Source organism: Anguilla rostrata, chromosome 19 (genome assembly GCF_018555375.3).
Source record: "Anguilla rostrata isolate EN2019 chromosome 19, ASM1855537v3, whole genome shotgun sequence".
Taxonomy (NCBI): Eukaryota; Metazoa; Chordata; class Actinopteri; order Anguilliformes; family Anguillidae; genus Anguilla; species Anguilla rostrata.
Genome location: NC_057951.1, coordinates 9426377 through 9444035, shown reverse-complemented (window position 1 = coordinate 9444035; position 17659 = coordinate 9426377). Strand labels below are relative to the sequence as shown.

General features: G+C 44.5%; 2 protein-coding genes across 9 annotated transcripts in view; both read left to right on the top strand.

Annotated features, from left to right (window-relative positions):
• LOC135245998 (protein FAM180A-like) overlaps nucleotides 1-12781 on the top strand; it is a 47152-nt gene extending 34371 nt beyond the window's left edge. For 4 of the 6 annotated variants that reach the window (XM_064319478.1, XM_064319477.1, XM_064319480.1 and 1 more), the window contains exons 3-6: nucleotides 9055-9196; nucleotides 9560-9613; nucleotides 10281-10369; nucleotides 11853-12781. In XM_064319478.1, the coding sequence (XP_064175548.1) occupies nucleotides 9118-9196; nucleotides 9560-9613; nucleotides 10281-10369; nucleotides 11853-12179 (549 nt within the window). In that variant the 5' untranslated portion in view covers nucleotides 9055-9117 and the 3' untranslated portion in view covers nucleotides 12180-12781. Of the gene's footprint in view, nucleotides 1-8905; nucleotides 8930-9054; nucleotides 9197-9559; nucleotides 9614-10280; nucleotides 10370-11852 lie in introns of those variants that run through there. The other 2 variants (XM_064319481.1, XM_064319482.1) reach the window with 2 other exon arrangements.
• A 103-nt stretch (nucleotides 12782-12884) lies between these two features.
• The window catches only part of LOC135245992 (protein bicaudal D homolog 1-like), a 14641-nt gene continuing 9866 nt past the window's right edge, over nucleotides 12885-17659 (top strand). For all 3 annotated transcript variants that reach the window (XR_010327483.1, XR_010327482.1, XM_064319466.1), the window contains exon 1: nucleotides 12885-14644. Coding sequence is in view for 1 of the 3 variants with exons in the window: in XM_064319466.1 (XP_064175536.1) it covers nucleotides 14429-14644 (216 nt within the window). In the remaining 2 variants the exon portion in view is untranslated. The remainder of the gene's footprint in view (nucleotides 14645-17659) is intronic.

The window sequence follows — 17659 nt, the reverse complement described above, 5'->3', positions numbered from 1 at the left end:
CTATGCAAACTTGGAGCCATAAATCTTGGGGAACTGCAACTGTTCCCTTGAGTAAGGTATAGGGTAACTTTCATGTCAACACTTCTTTTGAGTGCATTCACCGTTACTTAAGAGGTATAAAAATGATATTTATGATTCTTGTATCGCTGATTTTAGATGCACACACAAACACATGCACGCATACACACTCAGAAGAGGTTAAACTCTTCTGTGCGGTATAGGTTGTTCTGAAGTGTGTAGACGTCAGCTTGTGCCCAACTGTTTATTGACAGATTCGAAAGTACTTTGGAGGAGATTTCAGGTGAGCTGGTGTGTCCAGCGGAGACGAGGGAAGCAGCCAGACAGTATTGGCTCTTGGGTGCGGACCAAAGTTTCCCCCCAGTACGCGCAAAGATATCTGTGGTTGTGCTAGTGATTAAAAAGTGATTCAATTTTAGTTTTAATTTAAAAAAATAATTTGATTATAATTTGAAACATAAGCTACAGATAATGATTTTAGAGTGCAAATATTTGCGACTAACTGGCGAACTTTCTGTGCGTTTGTGGTCTGGAATTATCAGTGGGATCTTTACTAACAGCAACATACACACATGCAGTCCTTTTGCAACGCCTTTGGCATCCATATAAGTATATCCTGTGCGATTTATCGTGAGTGAGAGACATTATAGTAGCCTATGTAACCGTGCGTATATTACCACAAACTAGCTCGAATTGGCAAAACCCTGTACTCCCGGAAGCAGTGCGCAACGTGCATGTTTATCCCTACATAATGGGAACAGGCATTTACAGTATATTGCCCGTTTTTCGTTTCGTTCATAAAAACATTCATGTTGTCGGTTATGAACAAACTCAATTGATGCAGCCCCAATGAGGTGTTGAACTCTAAAACGCGTGCCATGTATTCGTGCGTAAAAGCGGGAAATTCACACCATGCTTCGCTTTCTGCTCCTTATTCTACAATAAAAATGTAAGTGTTATTTTTTTGGCCAAGGTTAATTAGTTGCCATTCACGATATGCCCCAGGACTCACTAGGTGGAAAGTTGAGAATTAAAGCCACATGTGATTTGGTTTTTCAGAGTCCCTCTCCAGAGTTTTGTACCAAGAGGAGAAATGACGATAAATTAACGACCCTAATTGTTTACTTAGATTGTGGTAAATGAACAAAAGGTGGACTATGTTAAGTTATCAACGTGTTATATACCATGTGAAATTTTGGGTCCACATGGTGTCCTTAGAACACCCCATTACGACTCAATATTTTGCTATCGACTGGTGCGTAAACCTACGAAGAATGTTCTTTCCTGGGCCTATATATTAAATCAGTAGCCTATACGAAGTGATATTTGCGGTACGTCTTAAAATACATTTTTCGCATCGTGCGCAATGATCTTAATGCCCAGGAGAACGCTTGCTAAATATCAATCTTTTTGCTTCATATTTATGTGTGTAATTTGTTTGAAACCAGTATGCATCTAAAACAAGAGACAGTAAGTTTAACATGTGTAAATACATCTGTACAACAGAGAGACACTTTCAGAGGAAAACTGTTATTCGCGTGCGCATCAACTGTATTAGGCGGGGGTAACAATGTTGTTGAGTCAGAACCGGTGCAAAAAACTAGCTAACACATACTACACTAGAAACAACACTTTCAATGCAGGACACTACTATAACAATATTTATATATAAATTATACTTTTTATATTTAAACTGCTATGGGCTGAGAGAATTTCGATCACCACAGATTCGCTCTCATATTGTAGTTGTATTGTAGTTTTATGATTTTTTAATTACCTGTTCTCGAGGTTCCGTTATCCTCCTCCCCTCGTGCCTTTAGTTAGATAAGAGCACGCAGCCGTTGGTCGGTGCCTGTCAGCGCACGGCCCCTCTGATGGCATGCTTATGGGGTCAAGCAATGCGGAGGGACCAGTCTGTGCATCCTTACTGCCTGGAGAGAGAGATAGGGAGAGAGTGCGAAGTAAAGGAGATTCAGGAGGGAGTGAGGGAGCCTGTGTGGGACAGGGAGAAGGGGAGGCAGGTTAAGAGAGGGGGGCAGAGGGAGAAAGGGGGCAGTCCAACCGAGAGCACAACACCTCACAGAACACATCCAAATCTCTCTGGGATTTTTAATAAATATTTCCAACCTCATGAAAATCTTGCGTCAGGTGTAAAAGCCACACTGAACACAAGGTCCGTTCCTGTTGTTTGGTTGATAAACACAGTGTTGTTGCACAGTGTAGGTTAGGTGACCTTCTAAAGACTCCAGTACTGAGTGGTGAGGTGGCATCATGAATCTAAACTGTAAAGTCACTGTCGGCCTTCAGGCATGGGCCTGGAGACCCATCTCTACAGACAGTTCATAACCTCCACGCTTCTAACTTCCCTCTAGTTTAACTGCACTTCTTCATTCATTATAATAAACCATAACAGTGTTTTCCTATGATAGATTTTTCTGATCACTTGAACCTACCTAAATTGGTAGCTTTCTGGCTTTCCAGTGTTTACTTGCTGTATGGCCTAGCATGGTGATGAATGAATGTCCAGGTAGTTAGCTTGTGGAAGGTCTTATTCAACTAATGAAGGGCTTCGTTGATTGGTTCATTTGTTGAATCAGGTGTTGTGGCTTGCACGCAATTTCGTAAGTGCCCAAAAACGGACGCTGCGCTGTTCATAAGCTGGCTGCACCTGGTGCTGTTCTGTTGTCGATGTTGTTGTCCTTACTGACAATGAGAGATGTTGCGTTTTATTGCTTCAGCATTACACTATTGCTCTGTGATTCATTTAGACTCCTTACACTATTTCAGTCTTACTTATTTTGCTCTCCAGTGTATCGTTCAATAAGGCCATGTAGCCATCTTTGCAACTCTATCTCATTTGTTGTGATCGCAAATAATAATAATAATTATTATTATTGTTGTATTATTATTATTATTATTATTATTATTATTATTATTATTATTATTATTATTATGTAGCCAGAACATTATGTGGGCAGCTTACCTTAGCTAACCTGAGAGGAGTAGGAACAGTGGGTGACACACATCACAAAGTGCCCTTTCATGTTAATTCTATGTCCTGGAAGTTGCATTTCACCTTGAGTTCTAGTGCCCTGTTCTAGAAATGCCCTTTTACATGATTGGCCTGTTCTAGAAGTGTCCTTTTCACAGGAGTGCCCTCATCATCCAGTCATGTATAATGTTGAAACATGAGAAATATGAAGGTTCAAACAGCAAGATAATTTACAGATGCCCAGAGAAAAGATATCATACTTTTTCAAGTTCTTTCTTGAAATCCTGTCAGTGTTATTCAGTTCCTTTGGACAGAGCAGAGAGGCTCGACTCTGATGCATGTTCTTTACAGAGATTGGGCAAAGGGGACAATTGTTTTCTTTGTGATGAGTTGATTAATCTTTGGTTAAATCATCTTCTATCCTATTAATCTTATCAGATTAGGAAAGCTGAAAGTGTCTTCTGAGTGCTCTCGAGTTTGCTGTGCTGCCAAGCTGATTCACAGAGCCTGGCTTTGAATGCAAGTGTCAGCATACCTGTGTCATATGGTGAGAGAGAGAGGGCGAGAGAGATAGAGGGAGGAAGAGAGAGAGAGGGGGCAGAGTGATGCATAGTTTAATGTTTGCTGAAGACGTTTTTCTTTTCAGAGCTGGTACAGGTGAACTTCAGCACATAAATTAGTCCAGGCAGCCAGGAATGAGTCTGACTGACAGAATATCGCCTTTTATGGAAAAGGTCACACCTTTCATATGAAACATGAGCTCGGCAGTTTAAGGATGGCACATTTAGCAGATGGGTGAGAGCTGCAGGTGAGGCGGCCGCTGTCCATGGTTCTGAGGTCCTCGCTGGCTTTGGGACAGAGCAGAAGGAGCATTGTGCATGTGTGAATTATTCAGGCCAGGAAGAGGCTAATAGAATGGACAGAACATGCTAGAAAGAATGCACCCTCCAGCTGTATGTCTCAAAAACGAGTGATGAAAAGCTGCAGGTGACTCTGGCTTGGCCATGCGGAGGGAATACACCTTGACTTGTATTCTCTCCTCATGACCAAGTGCATATGCATTTCCTTGCACGTGCAGAAGCACAAACTCCTGTCACACACATCATGCTGGAGCAACAGTAAACCCAAGTCACAGGAAATGCCACAGGAGGCGTATTATTTTGTGTTGTTTTTATGCGTGTGTTTGCTGGGTTGGTAGTTTTCCTGCCAATAGCTTTTGTTCATCGTGCGGTACAGAGCAAGATAGAAAGCAGTGCACCATTCAGACAGAATACGCTGGAGGATTCTAGAAGTTATCGACCAAGAGTTACTCAGCCAAATAGCTCATGTGAATGCTGTATAATGAGTTGTTAGCTGAAAAACTCTTTACTGCAGTAAAGAGTTCGCAAACTATAAATCAGTTCAGATTATCTTTACTATGGCCACTATTGGGAGTGAAATTACTGGCCAAGCTGGGCTGCTGAGGCAGTTAACCTTTGGAGCCCCCTGCTGCGTGTTTCCCACAGTGTGGAAGTGCACACGCGTGTGCTGCTGGTGCTGTGTGTGCCTCCTGCTAGCGGTGTGTAGCGCACAGGGACTGCGGCCCATCGCAGCCCGTCTGGTTGAGTGTGAGGAGATCCTGGCGCGGACGGCTGCTGGTCCCTGTGACACGGCGACAGTGAGGCCGTCACGTCAGGCCCCAGGAAAATCAGCCAGGGGCAGCTGGGTCCTGTGTCACAAGCGTCGCAGCAAATCAGGAAATGAAAGTGAAAAGTGAACACCCCCCCCCAACCCCCCTAAGAGGGGGCCTAGAGAGTCATTGCAGGTCTTGGTTCGCCTGGGGAATTGTGCGTTTTGGGGGGGGGGGGTGGAGGTGCTGGCTGCAGCGGGCGTGTCCGCCTAGCGCTCCCCTCCTCCTGTGGAAGCTGACGAAAGCCTGACGAAAGCAGCCGGCGGCAGCTGGGCTAATTAGCAATTAGCCTCACTCACCTGTGGGCGCCTCCAGCACCCCCTCCCGGTCCCGGAGGCCTCCCGGGCTTTGAGAGGCACTGGGGACAGCCACCGGCCAACGGCAGCGCTGTCCCACTGCGCTGTGATTTCAATGCTGGGGACGTTAGTCCATTTTGGCTGACATCAGTGAGAAAATATACTACTATATATATTGCTACTAGCTAAAAGTGTGTTTGTCAGAGAACCTAGAGCAGTTAGATTGCACTATACTGCATTACACCGCTGCCTTCAAGGTTATTCCAGCACCAAGAAGCCAGGAAGTGGAAGGCCTTCCTACCTACAAGGTAAAATACCCTGTGTTAATTCAACTCTTAACAGAGTAAATGTGAGTCCAGTAGGGATAGTTGATTTAACACTGAACATTTTACTGTGTAGGTCAGTTCCTACTACTTTGGGCCTGGAATTCAGTAATGGATTAAGAGTGCAGATTAAATGAACTATGACTTAAAGCTTTTAGTGCAGAGATGCATGACAGTAGAGCGCCAAGTATGACTTCGTAATCAAGTCCAGGTTTGTAGCTTTGGGACTGAGTCCATAGCTCCAAGCTCAGCTGTGTGCTGTGGCTGAACCGCTAAGATAATGATTCCGTGCCTTTCGGTGTGATTTTAAACTGTTTCCTCTGACACAGTTCCCACAGAAGCTCATCCTGCATTCTGTGTGCTGGCGCCATTGATTCTCTGTAACCGGGTTCAAGACACTCCTCACACAGACCAGTAGTGTTTCCTCCCTCTTTCTGGCAGTTTGAGAGGAAGAAATGTTTCCCCAGCTGCTGTGTCGACAGGATTAATTCAAAAGCCTGGTGTGTGTGTGTGGGGCCATTCCAAAGTGACATCAATCAGGGTGTTGTTCAGTCTCGTGAGATCAAGATTAATTTTTTTCACGTGAAACTTTCATTTCTAATGCTACTGTAACAGTAGTAGTACCAATGCAGAACACACACACACACACACACACTTGACACACCAGCCCTTTGAGTCATTTATATTGGCACAATTGCATAATTTTTCAGTGTATGCTAATGTGGGTGCTTGTGTAGTGTAATTATTTAGTGTTAAAGTTGCACTTAGGCCTCTTTCATACATTAATACAATTGATAAAGTGTTACGAATTCGGAAGGCATCCACCATTGGCTAGATGAAGAGATTAAAGCTGTTATTTACATGTTGCATCTGCAGGTAGATATGCATGTCAGTTGTGTATATTTCTGCTGTGCATTTTTATTGGTGTCCCATCTCTACAGGTAAACCAAGTGTGAGGTGATGTCCACTTTGAACAAAGGCCTCTGTTTCCCTGTCGGAAACTTGGCTCTTTTCCGGTACCGGTGCAGCCCTCCGGTGGAAATGGACTTGTTTTCTTGACGTTTGTATTTTCTGTTCAAAGACACATTCCGGAGATGGGAGTTTGCTTCGCGTTTAGGAGGTCCAAACCAAACAGGGTAAAACCCCCGAGCCGAACCCCAGGATGAAGGATTAGACGCGTGAGGCCGCTTCCAGCTGTGAGGTGCGGGGAACCAATGGCATGTGTCCTGGAGCGTTGAGCCAACGTCCACACCTGTTTTGGATTCAAATACTTTTCTGTGCTCTGTTGATCTTGCCTGGTGTAATTGAGCCTGGCAGTATGACCAGAAGGAGGGGTCTGCACTTTTTGAGAGTATGTCATCGGTTCCAATACACCAGACAAGATCGGTAAAGCGTAGAAACGTATTTGAATCCAAAACAAATACATACTTGACCCAGGTCTGGCTGCTTCTGTAGATAAAGAGCAGATGAGAACTGTGCTGTACTTGCACGGCATTAGTGCATGGTTATGCGCACGGTTGTGTGGGGGGGCAGACATTGGGAGAAATGCTCTTCTGATCCTTCTTTATGATCCGGCATGTCCAGGACACAGAAGCTAGAGGCTCATCTTCACTTGTGTTGATTTTGAAGCACTTGTGTGTGAGATTCTTTGTTTACAGCATCTCTGCTGCAAGGGTCTTTGCTCTCACTTACAATTGACAGCCTTGGTAGGATTCAGCAGAGCGAGAGAAATTATTGTTTTTTTTAAATAAAGAGATATGGTGTTTGGATTGTGTGAGAGTGCTAAGCAGCTACTGCAGGTAGGACAGGTAGAACGTGGAACAGATGCGTGAGATTTCTGAAGCAAGCCTATCAGAATGCAGATTCGTTCCGATATGAGCGGTGATTGGCCGGCTGGCGGAGCCCGAGTCACAGGGGGACACCTGCTTTGCTTTGCTTTGCTTTGCTTTGCTCAGGAGAGACGTGCTTTTCTTCAGAATATTTCCAGACACACTGCAAGGCAGGAATGTGAACAAACTCGCCGCCAGTCTCCATCATTTACACGCGGTCTGAACCCGGAGCTGTTGCTCTTACGGCCAGCCGTTGCTTTAAGCTCTCTGTGGAGAAATCCACCACGGCTATGAAGGGATAAACAATCTCTGTTTTGTCTTCGTTGTCCCAGTATTCTCAGAACAGTCTGGCATGGTGTAGGACTAGTAAACAACACAAGCCCTTGCACAGTCTCACATGCTGAGGTGCCATCAAATTCTTCACCCAGAGAATCTATAACGTATTAAAAAAAGTTGAATGAGTGCAATACAGATCCACTTTAAATGGTCTCTGAGCTGTAACAAGTTAAATCAATCATAAATCATTCAGTCCACATCTGTACCTTCCCCTATCCAGCCAACAGGAAGTAGCATTAAACCAAAAAGGTTTTTTCCTAGCTGATGCAAAATGTAATAATAGCAATAATAATGTCATATCACAATAGTATCCCTTGAGATGGGCAGAATTGCACAGAGCTGACAGTGATATCATGATGTGGATATTTTATTACAGGTGCTATGACCCTGGCTCAAAAGTGCCATAGCAGAGGAGTCACAAAATGTATTGATTAAATGTGTTAATTAAAGTGTTAAATGTAATGGCCAGAGTAAAGAAAAAAGGGGGAAGTGGTCATAAGTAGGACTCTGTTCTTCCAGTGACCTCCTGGTTGAGAGAGAGAGGAACTGGAGTGGTGAAGAACAGGCTCTTAGCTCCCAACAGGTGTTTCTGATCAGCAATCACAGCTGATTGGCCACACCCACATATACACACCTGAAACATGAAACCAAGCAGAGTGCTATATCTGCAGTGTGATCATTTTGTCGTGCCAGAAAAATTGGATTTCAAAAAGAAAAAAAAAGTTTAAATGCATGGCTTTAATCAGTCATGATGACAGCTCTTGAGTGTTTGTTGCATTGTGTTGTGTGAAACTGTATATATAAAAGCAGAAAAATCTCAATTATTATTATTTTTTTGTATTGGGGTCAAACCCGTGTCAGGACTGTTTTGTACAGCTTGGAAACCATCTTGTCAGTCGGCCTCGCTGTGCCCAGTTCGCACTTCTGTTGACACTTGAGGCTGGGTCTTCCCTCTCAGGCTGGGACCTAGAGATTTTCCAGTCTGAAGCAGCCGCCACTCAAACTTCCTAAAGCGTGAAGAAACGTATTTCAAACAGTGGTCAAGGTCATATCAGTAATGACAGTCCCGTCACACCCTACATAAAACAGCATTACTGTTAGACCCTGGAGGGTCCTAATGAATTCCAGACTGAGGCTGAGAACGGGGAGTAGTCCAAACCGGAGAGGAAAGGGGAGGGGGGTGGGGAGGGAGGGGTGAGGGGTGGGGAGGGTGGGACGGGACGTACGGTAGTAGACTGTGCGGCAGGGGTTGAATTGAGAATTAGAGCTGACACAAGGTGGCAGAAACAACAGAAGTCATTGCAGTGTGAGGGAGGTGGAGAGGCTGTGGGGTAGGAGTCACAGTGTGAGGGAGGTGCAGAGACTGTGGGGTAGGAGTCACAGTGTGAGGGAGGTGCAGAGACTGGGGTAGGAGTCCCAGTGTGAGGGAGGTGCAGAGACTGCGGAGCAGGAGTCTCAGTGTGAGTGTGAGTACCTCATTATGATAGGACTTGCAGCATGAGACGGTCATAGAGAGAGGGAGGGATACGGTGTGGGGATACAGCAGCAGATAGTGCAGTCAGTGTCTGGTCTGTGCTTTATTCACCCATAGTGAGGGGACACTGTGGGACCACTGTGGGGCTGGCCCGGACGTTTCCCTGGTAACTGAGCCATCATGCTTCGCTGGAAGGTGCTGGTCTTCGCCGTCATCCTCTGCGGCCTCTACACGCGTGCAGCTGGGCAACGCAACAAAGGTAGACTCACCGGGCGCACTCACAGACAGACTCACAGACAGACTCACAGACACCCGGCAGCTGTGAAGGAGAGGGACAATCATGAGAACTGACTTACTGATTTAATTTTTCCCTTTTTCAGCTGCCAGCTGTCATTTCACTGACAGGCAGAGGTCCCTATTTTATACTGGAGCAGAAACAATGCCTGTGTTTTAATTGTGTATATACAGCTCTGTTTTAATTTCATATATAGCACTGTGTTACAGTACTCTCTGTAGTCATTATTATTATTGACAGACTAGAGCAGTCTTGTCAATTTTTAAATAATGCATGACCCAGTTTATTTCGGCATACCTTTTTATGCACGGTTTACTGTTTACACAGCTGGTGATTTACTGAGAGATTTACACAATTATAGAACCACAAAGCCCTGCCCAGGTGATGGAGGAGACTGAGTATATGAGAGGAGTGTGAGCGTGAGAGAGAGAGAGAGAGAGAGAGCCTCGAGTTGTTTGTTTGAGGGTTGAGTATTTTGGACTTGCTTCTATCAGTGTGGGGGCTGAGAGTGAGTAATGGGGGGGCGGTTGAGTGTGGGCCATTAATGAGGAATTTGAAATTTGAAATGAATAGTCTGGCATGGATGGTGCAAGTGAATATGATTATTTATAGCGAGTCAGCTAAGGGAATTAGCCAGTAAGCCCCAGCAGACCACTAACAGGAAATATAAATGTTGAGATTCAAACAGAGAGGCGCCACTGGTAAGAGATGTTTGGGGGCAAAATTCCTTCATTCCTCTTTACAGAATCACATCCTCTGCCTTTTATCTATAGCAATTGGCAGAGGCCACCATTTTCCATGGAACACTGTGATAAAGAACAGTTGGTTTCTGCACTGGCATGTGCAGCGTGTACATTTTATTTTCGGTTTTGATTTTTAATAATTAGTATGAAAAATGTGTGCTGTGCTGTATTGGCTGAAAGAGTGCAGGAGAGCTTAGTCCAAATCACATTCTATTTAAAAACATAACCATCAAACAAGTGGCTCTGATTACCCCTCCCCCCCTCCCCCTCTCTCTCTCTCGGTCTCGATCTCCCCCCCCCCCCAGTACTATACCCAGCAGCTCTCAGAGTGAAGAGGGGAGTGGTTAACCCCACTTTTCAGAACTCCGTAGAGGATGCCGAACTGCTCTTTGAGGTGAGAGAGCCTCGATACGTGTGTCCCAACGGGTCACTTCCTGTGTTGGGGATCGCTTCCTGTTATGTGGTGTGCAGTGATACGTGTGTCATCAAAACAAGTTTGCAGACATAAGAATTCAGCTCAAAAATGTAATTAACACTACTGAGACCGGTGCTTAACGTAGGACTAGACATGTTTTTTTTATTTATTATTTTATTTCTGGCATCCACATGACTGGTAGTATGAGGATGCTGATGCCTATTTTCTGCTTAGCTGTTTTTCTGGCTTTGAGTCACCAGAAGCTGTAAATTGAACACTGTGTTTCTGTGTGATGTGTCCATGCCACATGCACGGTGAACACAGTACTGCGTGTAATTTGGCGGAGATAACATTATGAGCTGCTTGCTAATAAGAGTTGAGATTGAGTTAATGAGAGGCAGCCCATGTAAACCTGGGACAGCCGCCAGTGAAAAATATCAGGTTCTTTATGAACAGCCCTGACAGCTGCGGTGCAGATATAATGTTGTTATTCATTCCTTGCTTTTAACATTCTTGTGTCTGTCTGTCAAGTAAAAAAAAAAAAAAAATTTTTAACTTTTTTTTTTTTTTAGAGAGTCTTGAGATCACAGCTCATAAAACACAATTGCTAGACAAAAGTGAATTGGTTTATTTTCAGGCAGCCTTATGTAAAAAAAAAAAAAAAATTATCATCCTTAATTTTCCATGTGAAGGGCCACAGATTTTTTTTTTTTTTTTTGGACTTTCTAATTGATATTTATCTACAATTTGGAATGCCCAATCACTTGTTCTGGTTTTTTTTGTGTGTGTGTAAATTCTATAAGGAACTGGTTAGACTGAACCGCTAGTGAAGTCTTAGGCCATCTATATCATTACATTACATTACATTACATTACATTATATTACAGGCATTTAGCAGACGCTCTTATCCAGAGCGACGTACAACAAGTGCATTAGTTCAAGGTGCAGAGGTGCAAAAGAAACACACTAGAGTGAAGTAAAGATCGTAGTGCCAGAAGTGACCACATAGATCAGGACTCCAACCCTGTGTAGTAACCTGTTCAGCAAACAACAATCCTGCCAAGTACAAGCTAGCACTGAAATCACATTTGCCTAATCAGAATCAGACAAAAACAAAAACAATCCTGCCAAATAAAAAGTAACGTAGTCGTATATATCCACTGGTTCCATTGAACTCGTCCTCCCATGAAGGTTCTGGGCACGCATCTGTTTTGAAATCTGAACAGCTGGCTTCTAATCTGAGTCTGTGGCCTCAAGGCAGCATGCTGTGAGTGCTTCTGCAGAACCCTCAGTTCTGAGGAAGTTCCCAGTAACTCGCCGAGCGTTTCCTGTGAAGTGTGTTTGTTTGTGGGTCGCCGTGGCGGTGGGTGGTGGGCGGGCGGGGGCGGTCTTACCCTTCGCCTGCGGAAGCCGGACGGCTCGCGAAAGCCGGCGCTGTGCTCCTGGTCCTCGTGCGTTCCAGATCCTGCTGGCGGGCGTGCGGATGGGGGACGGGCGCGGTGGCTTCTCCGTGCTGGACGCGGAGCTGGCGTCGCTGCGGCGGACCCGCGTGCTGGCCAGCGTCTGCGAGGACGTCCTGCCCCGCAAGCTGACCGACGTCCGCCGCCTGACCTCTGACCTCTCCCGGCACCGAGGCCACCTCCGCGGGCCGGACTTTGAGCGAACGGTGCTGACCATGGTCTACGCCGCCTACAAGCTGGCAAACACCACGGGGCACCAGAGAGACAGGTGGGCCGAGTCCTTCCTCAGCCTGTTCAGGGCCATAAAGCAGGACCTGACTGTGCAATGAACAGCCCTGGGGGACAACTGTGTTTAGAAAAAAAATATATGATACAGGAGATGACTCGTAGTTATTCCAAATAAATATATAGCTTATTTTAAGACCAGTGTATTTCTGTATCGCTATAACATTAGCCATCGCTAGATGGAAGCAGGCACTGCTGTAACAGCTTGCGCCTGAAGTGCTTGATACCACACGGGGTTGCTGTTCAGCAAAACGCTTTTCTCAAGTTAACACATCTCGTGACATATTAGGTTACGATGTTGTTGAAATGAACTGGACAGCTGCGGAATCACCAGGTTCATGTGTGATGTGTTTTAATGCAAAATCTGCTCCTTGTGCAGGGAAAACTCAGAATCTGAATACTGTGGACTGAATGTACTTGGTGTGTCTGGCAGGTCGGCTTGGGGATTGAACAACTGGCTGTAAAGCCCCTGTCCTCTGCCCCCTGCTCACTCCCCTCCCCTCCCACTGTGCCTGAACAACACAGTCGGTGGGGTGGGGAGTGGACAGAAGTTGTTTATGCGTCTTTCAACACAGTGCTTGTGAGTTGTTTTTTTTTTCTCTGTTTTTTTCTTTAAAGAAATAAAAATTAAAGATTTTAAATTTAAGATTTTATTTGTTTTGTTCCTCCCCCCCCCCCCCCCCCACCCCCCTGCATGTAGGTAGCTGTAAGCCAGCTGTGTGTGATGGCGTCAAGATGATATTAAAAAAAAAAAAAAAGAATATTCTGCAACAGAGTTAGTTATAGTTAGAAAATAAGCACTTCTGATTGGATGGGCATGAGTTCTAAATGCCACCCACATGTGGCTACATTGCTGCACTGAAGTAATTAATAAAAAGTGGGGGATTTAAGGGGGTTTTAAAAATCAAACACTTCCTGCCCAGTCACCCTGACACACAATGTTTGTCTTACAGATGTTTTCCAGATAATTTTACAGGAAACTTGTGTTCGAGATATGCATGTTGTTGAACTTATCCTGTTTTATTTTATTCCATATCTTTATAATAGTTGTGGATTTACAACATGTTGATGTTGCATATCAATTTACAAATGTAATAACGCATAATGCAGGTATAGAAAAAAATGTTTTAATTGACAGGTCAAATCTTAACAGTCAATGGATATTATCAGTTGGACTTACAAAGATACTATGTGAACTGACCAGATAGCCCATGTACTTTATGGGTACTTTGTCTCTCTAATATATCAAATTTCACTTGCAGGCGAAGTGGATAGCAAAAAATTTTTTTTTTTTTTTAGGTAAATATTTTGCGCTAAATTTGTGCTTTAAGATGCAGGACCAACATATTATGGTCATTGCGCACAGAATGCCTGTACAAACCCCTAAACACCGGGTCCTGTTCCGCCTGCGCTTTATTTCATGGCGGTTGGTTGCTCCTGCGCTCCAGCAGATGGAAATATTGAGTCACTGATTCTTTTGTCTGCATCCAAATTCCAAAGACATGGGCGGCGAAAATGAATTTCCTCTCGCTTTGCTGAAATGATTGTGCAAAATTGCATTTCGGTTTTTTTCCCCACCAGAAAGTAGTGCATTGGATATTACAAAATTCTGAATAGAATGTGACGGCTAATTTCAAAATGTACCGGATTTTCTTCATTCAAGAGTTGTATCCAATACAATTGCCTAAACCTCCAAACTCATCCCAAATAAGAGCATTATTGGTGTTTTTATCTGTTCATTGTACGCTGCAGTTTATTCGTTTTAAATCACTTTCACTTGTTCCTAACTGCCTTTCCTCTTTGAATACCATTCATGTTTGCTCCCTTCAGCGTAAATGGGCAGCACCAGGGTGATGCGCCAGTTTTCACTGACGTCACCTGCAGAAGGATGGAAACAAGTCCTGTGCACTTTGCTCCACAGACGATGGGAGAGATGGCGTCCAGATGATTAAGCAAAAACAAACAAATAACTTAAACGGCAAAGCAAGAAACGACTAGAAGGGATGCGAGGCAGATTATTGACATGTGGTACATTTTTACATTATCATCGCTGCATTCTATAAGCTAAACTTTACCGGGGATACTTGAAATCTTTTGTCTTTTTTTTGTTTAAACAAGGCGTCTTTTCATGCTATGTGGGAGAAGGATCTTGATTCGACTGAAATTGTTGTTTATGCATAGATAAGTACAGAGATCTGCTGGCAGATTTAGTGTTTTCAACAGCCGTGTTAGCCTCCGCCTCCCGTCCATCTAACGCTGGACGGCGGAGAGGCACGAGACGGAGAGAAGGGCGATGGCAGCGGGAGGAGGATGCGGAGAGACGGTGGATCAGTGCCGGGAGGAGATAGAACGGCTCGTCCGGGACCTTGCGGAGGCCAACCGAGAGAAGATCCGGGCGGCGGAATGCGGTCTTGTGGTACTGGAGGAGAACCAGGCTCTGAAGCAGCAGTATGCGGACTTGGAGGCCGAACAGGAGACGCTGAAGCAGGAGCTGGAACAGCTGCAGGAGGTACGGTATAGGATCTGTTCGTTGTCTCGGGCACAGTACGTTCCGTCCGTTGTCTTGTAGTAGAGCTGTCACCGTGATGGAAACCGGGCTCCGGTCCAATTTCATGGAATGCAGCGCTCACACAAAGCACCAGGACGAGGCTAATGGGCTCCTTGTTTTTGTTAGTATGCTTGGTGCGACAGACGGACTGACACCTGCGTTTTTTATCCATGCATTCTCTAGGAATAAGTGCTATTGTCGGAAGAATCCAGTTTGCCGGGAAATGTCGGCCTGTTCTTATTAGCCTACCGCTTGTTCACGAAATACTTCCCAGTGCATGCAAGTAGTTTGCCGAAACTGTCGAGCCAGACTTCTGTTATGAACAAATGTCATTTTTGATTGTTTATGGTATGTGGTTCTACTTCCATATTCGGATATCAGATAAGGAGTTACATTATTCTGGAGCATATAGCGATAATTATTAATTCACACCCTTTGAGCATGGCAACTGCATCATCTGACAGAAACAAACGGCCTTCTCAACACTTCCTGTTCCGCCTGTCCTTGCCCTCTTTGCATCACACCCACTGTTTACGGTTTCCTAGGCTGCTCGTCTGCTCAAGCCCAGGAAAGCCTTCATACCCCCTAAATCAAATAAACGTGACATCACATCCTTGCTCCACCTCACATCTTAACTTTTCAACTGTTTTCAGACTGGATGAAAATAGCCATACAGCATCTCTGGTAGAAGTTGCTCACTAATGACAAAAATTTGATGTGCTAGTAACTAACTTTGGCCACACAGTTAATCATCTGATTTCACCCAGTCCAGGTAGAGATCTGTCTTATGCCCACAAATAGCCCACACCAAACCCCTCCTCCTTGCCCTCCTCCATTAATTTAAACTCTCAAATCCAGAATGTATTGATTATCTAATAATTTGATAATTAGAAACCTATCTATGATAACATGAATGCATCGGTAATATGCCAGTTTGGTTTCCCTGCAGCTCACAGTTTGGTGAGAAATTTGATTGGAGGAGGGTAAAAGACAGACAGAGATGAAGGGAGGGGAAAGGATGATAAATGAGTTAGGGTAAAAGGCAGTGGCAGCCTACTAGGAGGAGGAAGACGAGCGGTAGTTGGATGAAGGGCAAAGCGTGGCTGTCCTGAATGTCTGGTCTGTGGAGGCTCAGTGGAGAGGGAGAGAGGGGCAGGACTGGCATTTCGAGTTTGCTGTAGCGAGGCGGGCGTGGCCATCGCCCTGGTGGTGTGCACGTGCGCGCATGTGCGCTGGGGAATGGGATAACTGCTGACACGTGCAGACGCTTCCAGAAGCATCATTAGCGTCGCGTCCCTCTGTGTCCCGACTAACGGGAAATGTGCCTCCTTACAGGCACCCTCTGACATCATCTCCCCGTGATGTCAGAGGTCATGTGATCATTAATGTGTAATTAAAAGTGAGGACCGTTAGCTCCTGCACTTTATTTGACTGTATATGAATCTCCTGCTGCTCTACAGCTTTCATGTGTAATTAAATTTTATTGTAGTGGCGTACTGTTTCTTGTTTAAAGTAATGGCTGTAAGTTTCGGTTGACCTTCTTGTGTGTGTGTCTGTGTGTTTGCATACGTGTGTTTGTCTGTTTGTGTGTGTGTGTTTGTGTCAATGTTTGCTTGTGTGTGTGTGCGCGTGCGTCTGTGTTTGTGTGTTGGAGACAGAGACGTGTGAGATGATGGAGTGATGTGAAAGGAGAGGAAAGGCAGGAGGAGAGGTAGTGGCTGTCGTCGGGTTTGGGTGTTACCGAGGCAACGTGCCGGGCAGAGTTCTCCCAGAGCGCGCGGCGTGGCCGGCCAGCCCGCCCGTAAATCATTCTCCTCGTTCCCCCCAATCCCCTTCACTCCTACTACCTCTGAGTCATCACTCGCTCTCCTTGTGCCAGCTCACAGAACTCACACAACTCACCTTCAGCCACCGCCTCTTTACACACTTCCTCCAGGCACTTCCACTCAGGTTTCACCACACAGCTTTTATTGCCTCCTGTCGTACGGACTTATTCCGCAAATGATAATTTATTAATGATAAAATCATTAATTAATCATTAAATACAATTCTATAATTATTCATATTTAATATTTAATCGTAACCTTTGTGAATGACAGTGATTCTTATGTGCTTTTCATACGGTATGCTCAAAGGACAGAGTTGCAAATTCACATGCATGTTAAACCAGCTTTAATTTGTACTATGTTATGAAATGTGTAATGTATATTTTCTGAACCCAGCAGATTTAACCGTTAACACTCTCGTTGATGTCTGGCACTCTGAATCCCGAACATCAACAGTTTAAACTCCTCACTCACCCAACATGTAAAATATATTTATTTGATTTAATTTGGTAATTATTATCAAAGATATGAATTATCAATCAAATCGCCAAATTTGTTGATAGGCAGAGCAAACTGTTATATATGCCAGGTATTTATGCCAAAAAAAAGATTCCAAAGTAAAAATAAAAATAAAAAATATATATACATAGTCCAAATTTGCAAACCAAAAATGTCTCAGCTAACACAAAAAAAGGGTTGATCTCACCCAAGTCTCCACCACCTGTACGGTACCAGGATCAGTGTCAAACAGAGAAAACGGGTCCAATAGTCATGGCAATCTAAAGAATCCAAGGTTCTTCAACCTTGTGTTTACAGATCTTTTCTCAAGGCTTTTTAGCAGATCTGCTACTTGAGAACGGAGATAAAACTAGGCCTCTAAGCACCAGTTTCCTAGTTTGTCGATTGTGCCCTCCCTACCTTAGCCAGCCATGCCCCTTCTTCTTTTTCCCTCCGTTTCGTGAACTCCTCCCCTTCCCTCCAACCTGTCTACTCAGGGTCCTAGATTGAGCCGGTTGAGGTCATTCTAAGAATAAGCGAATAATATTAAGACTAATGGAAACAGAATTCATACAACACAAAAAAACTCATGGATCATTAGGGTTAGTATATATATATATATATATATTATGGGGAGAGAGAGCAGCGACAC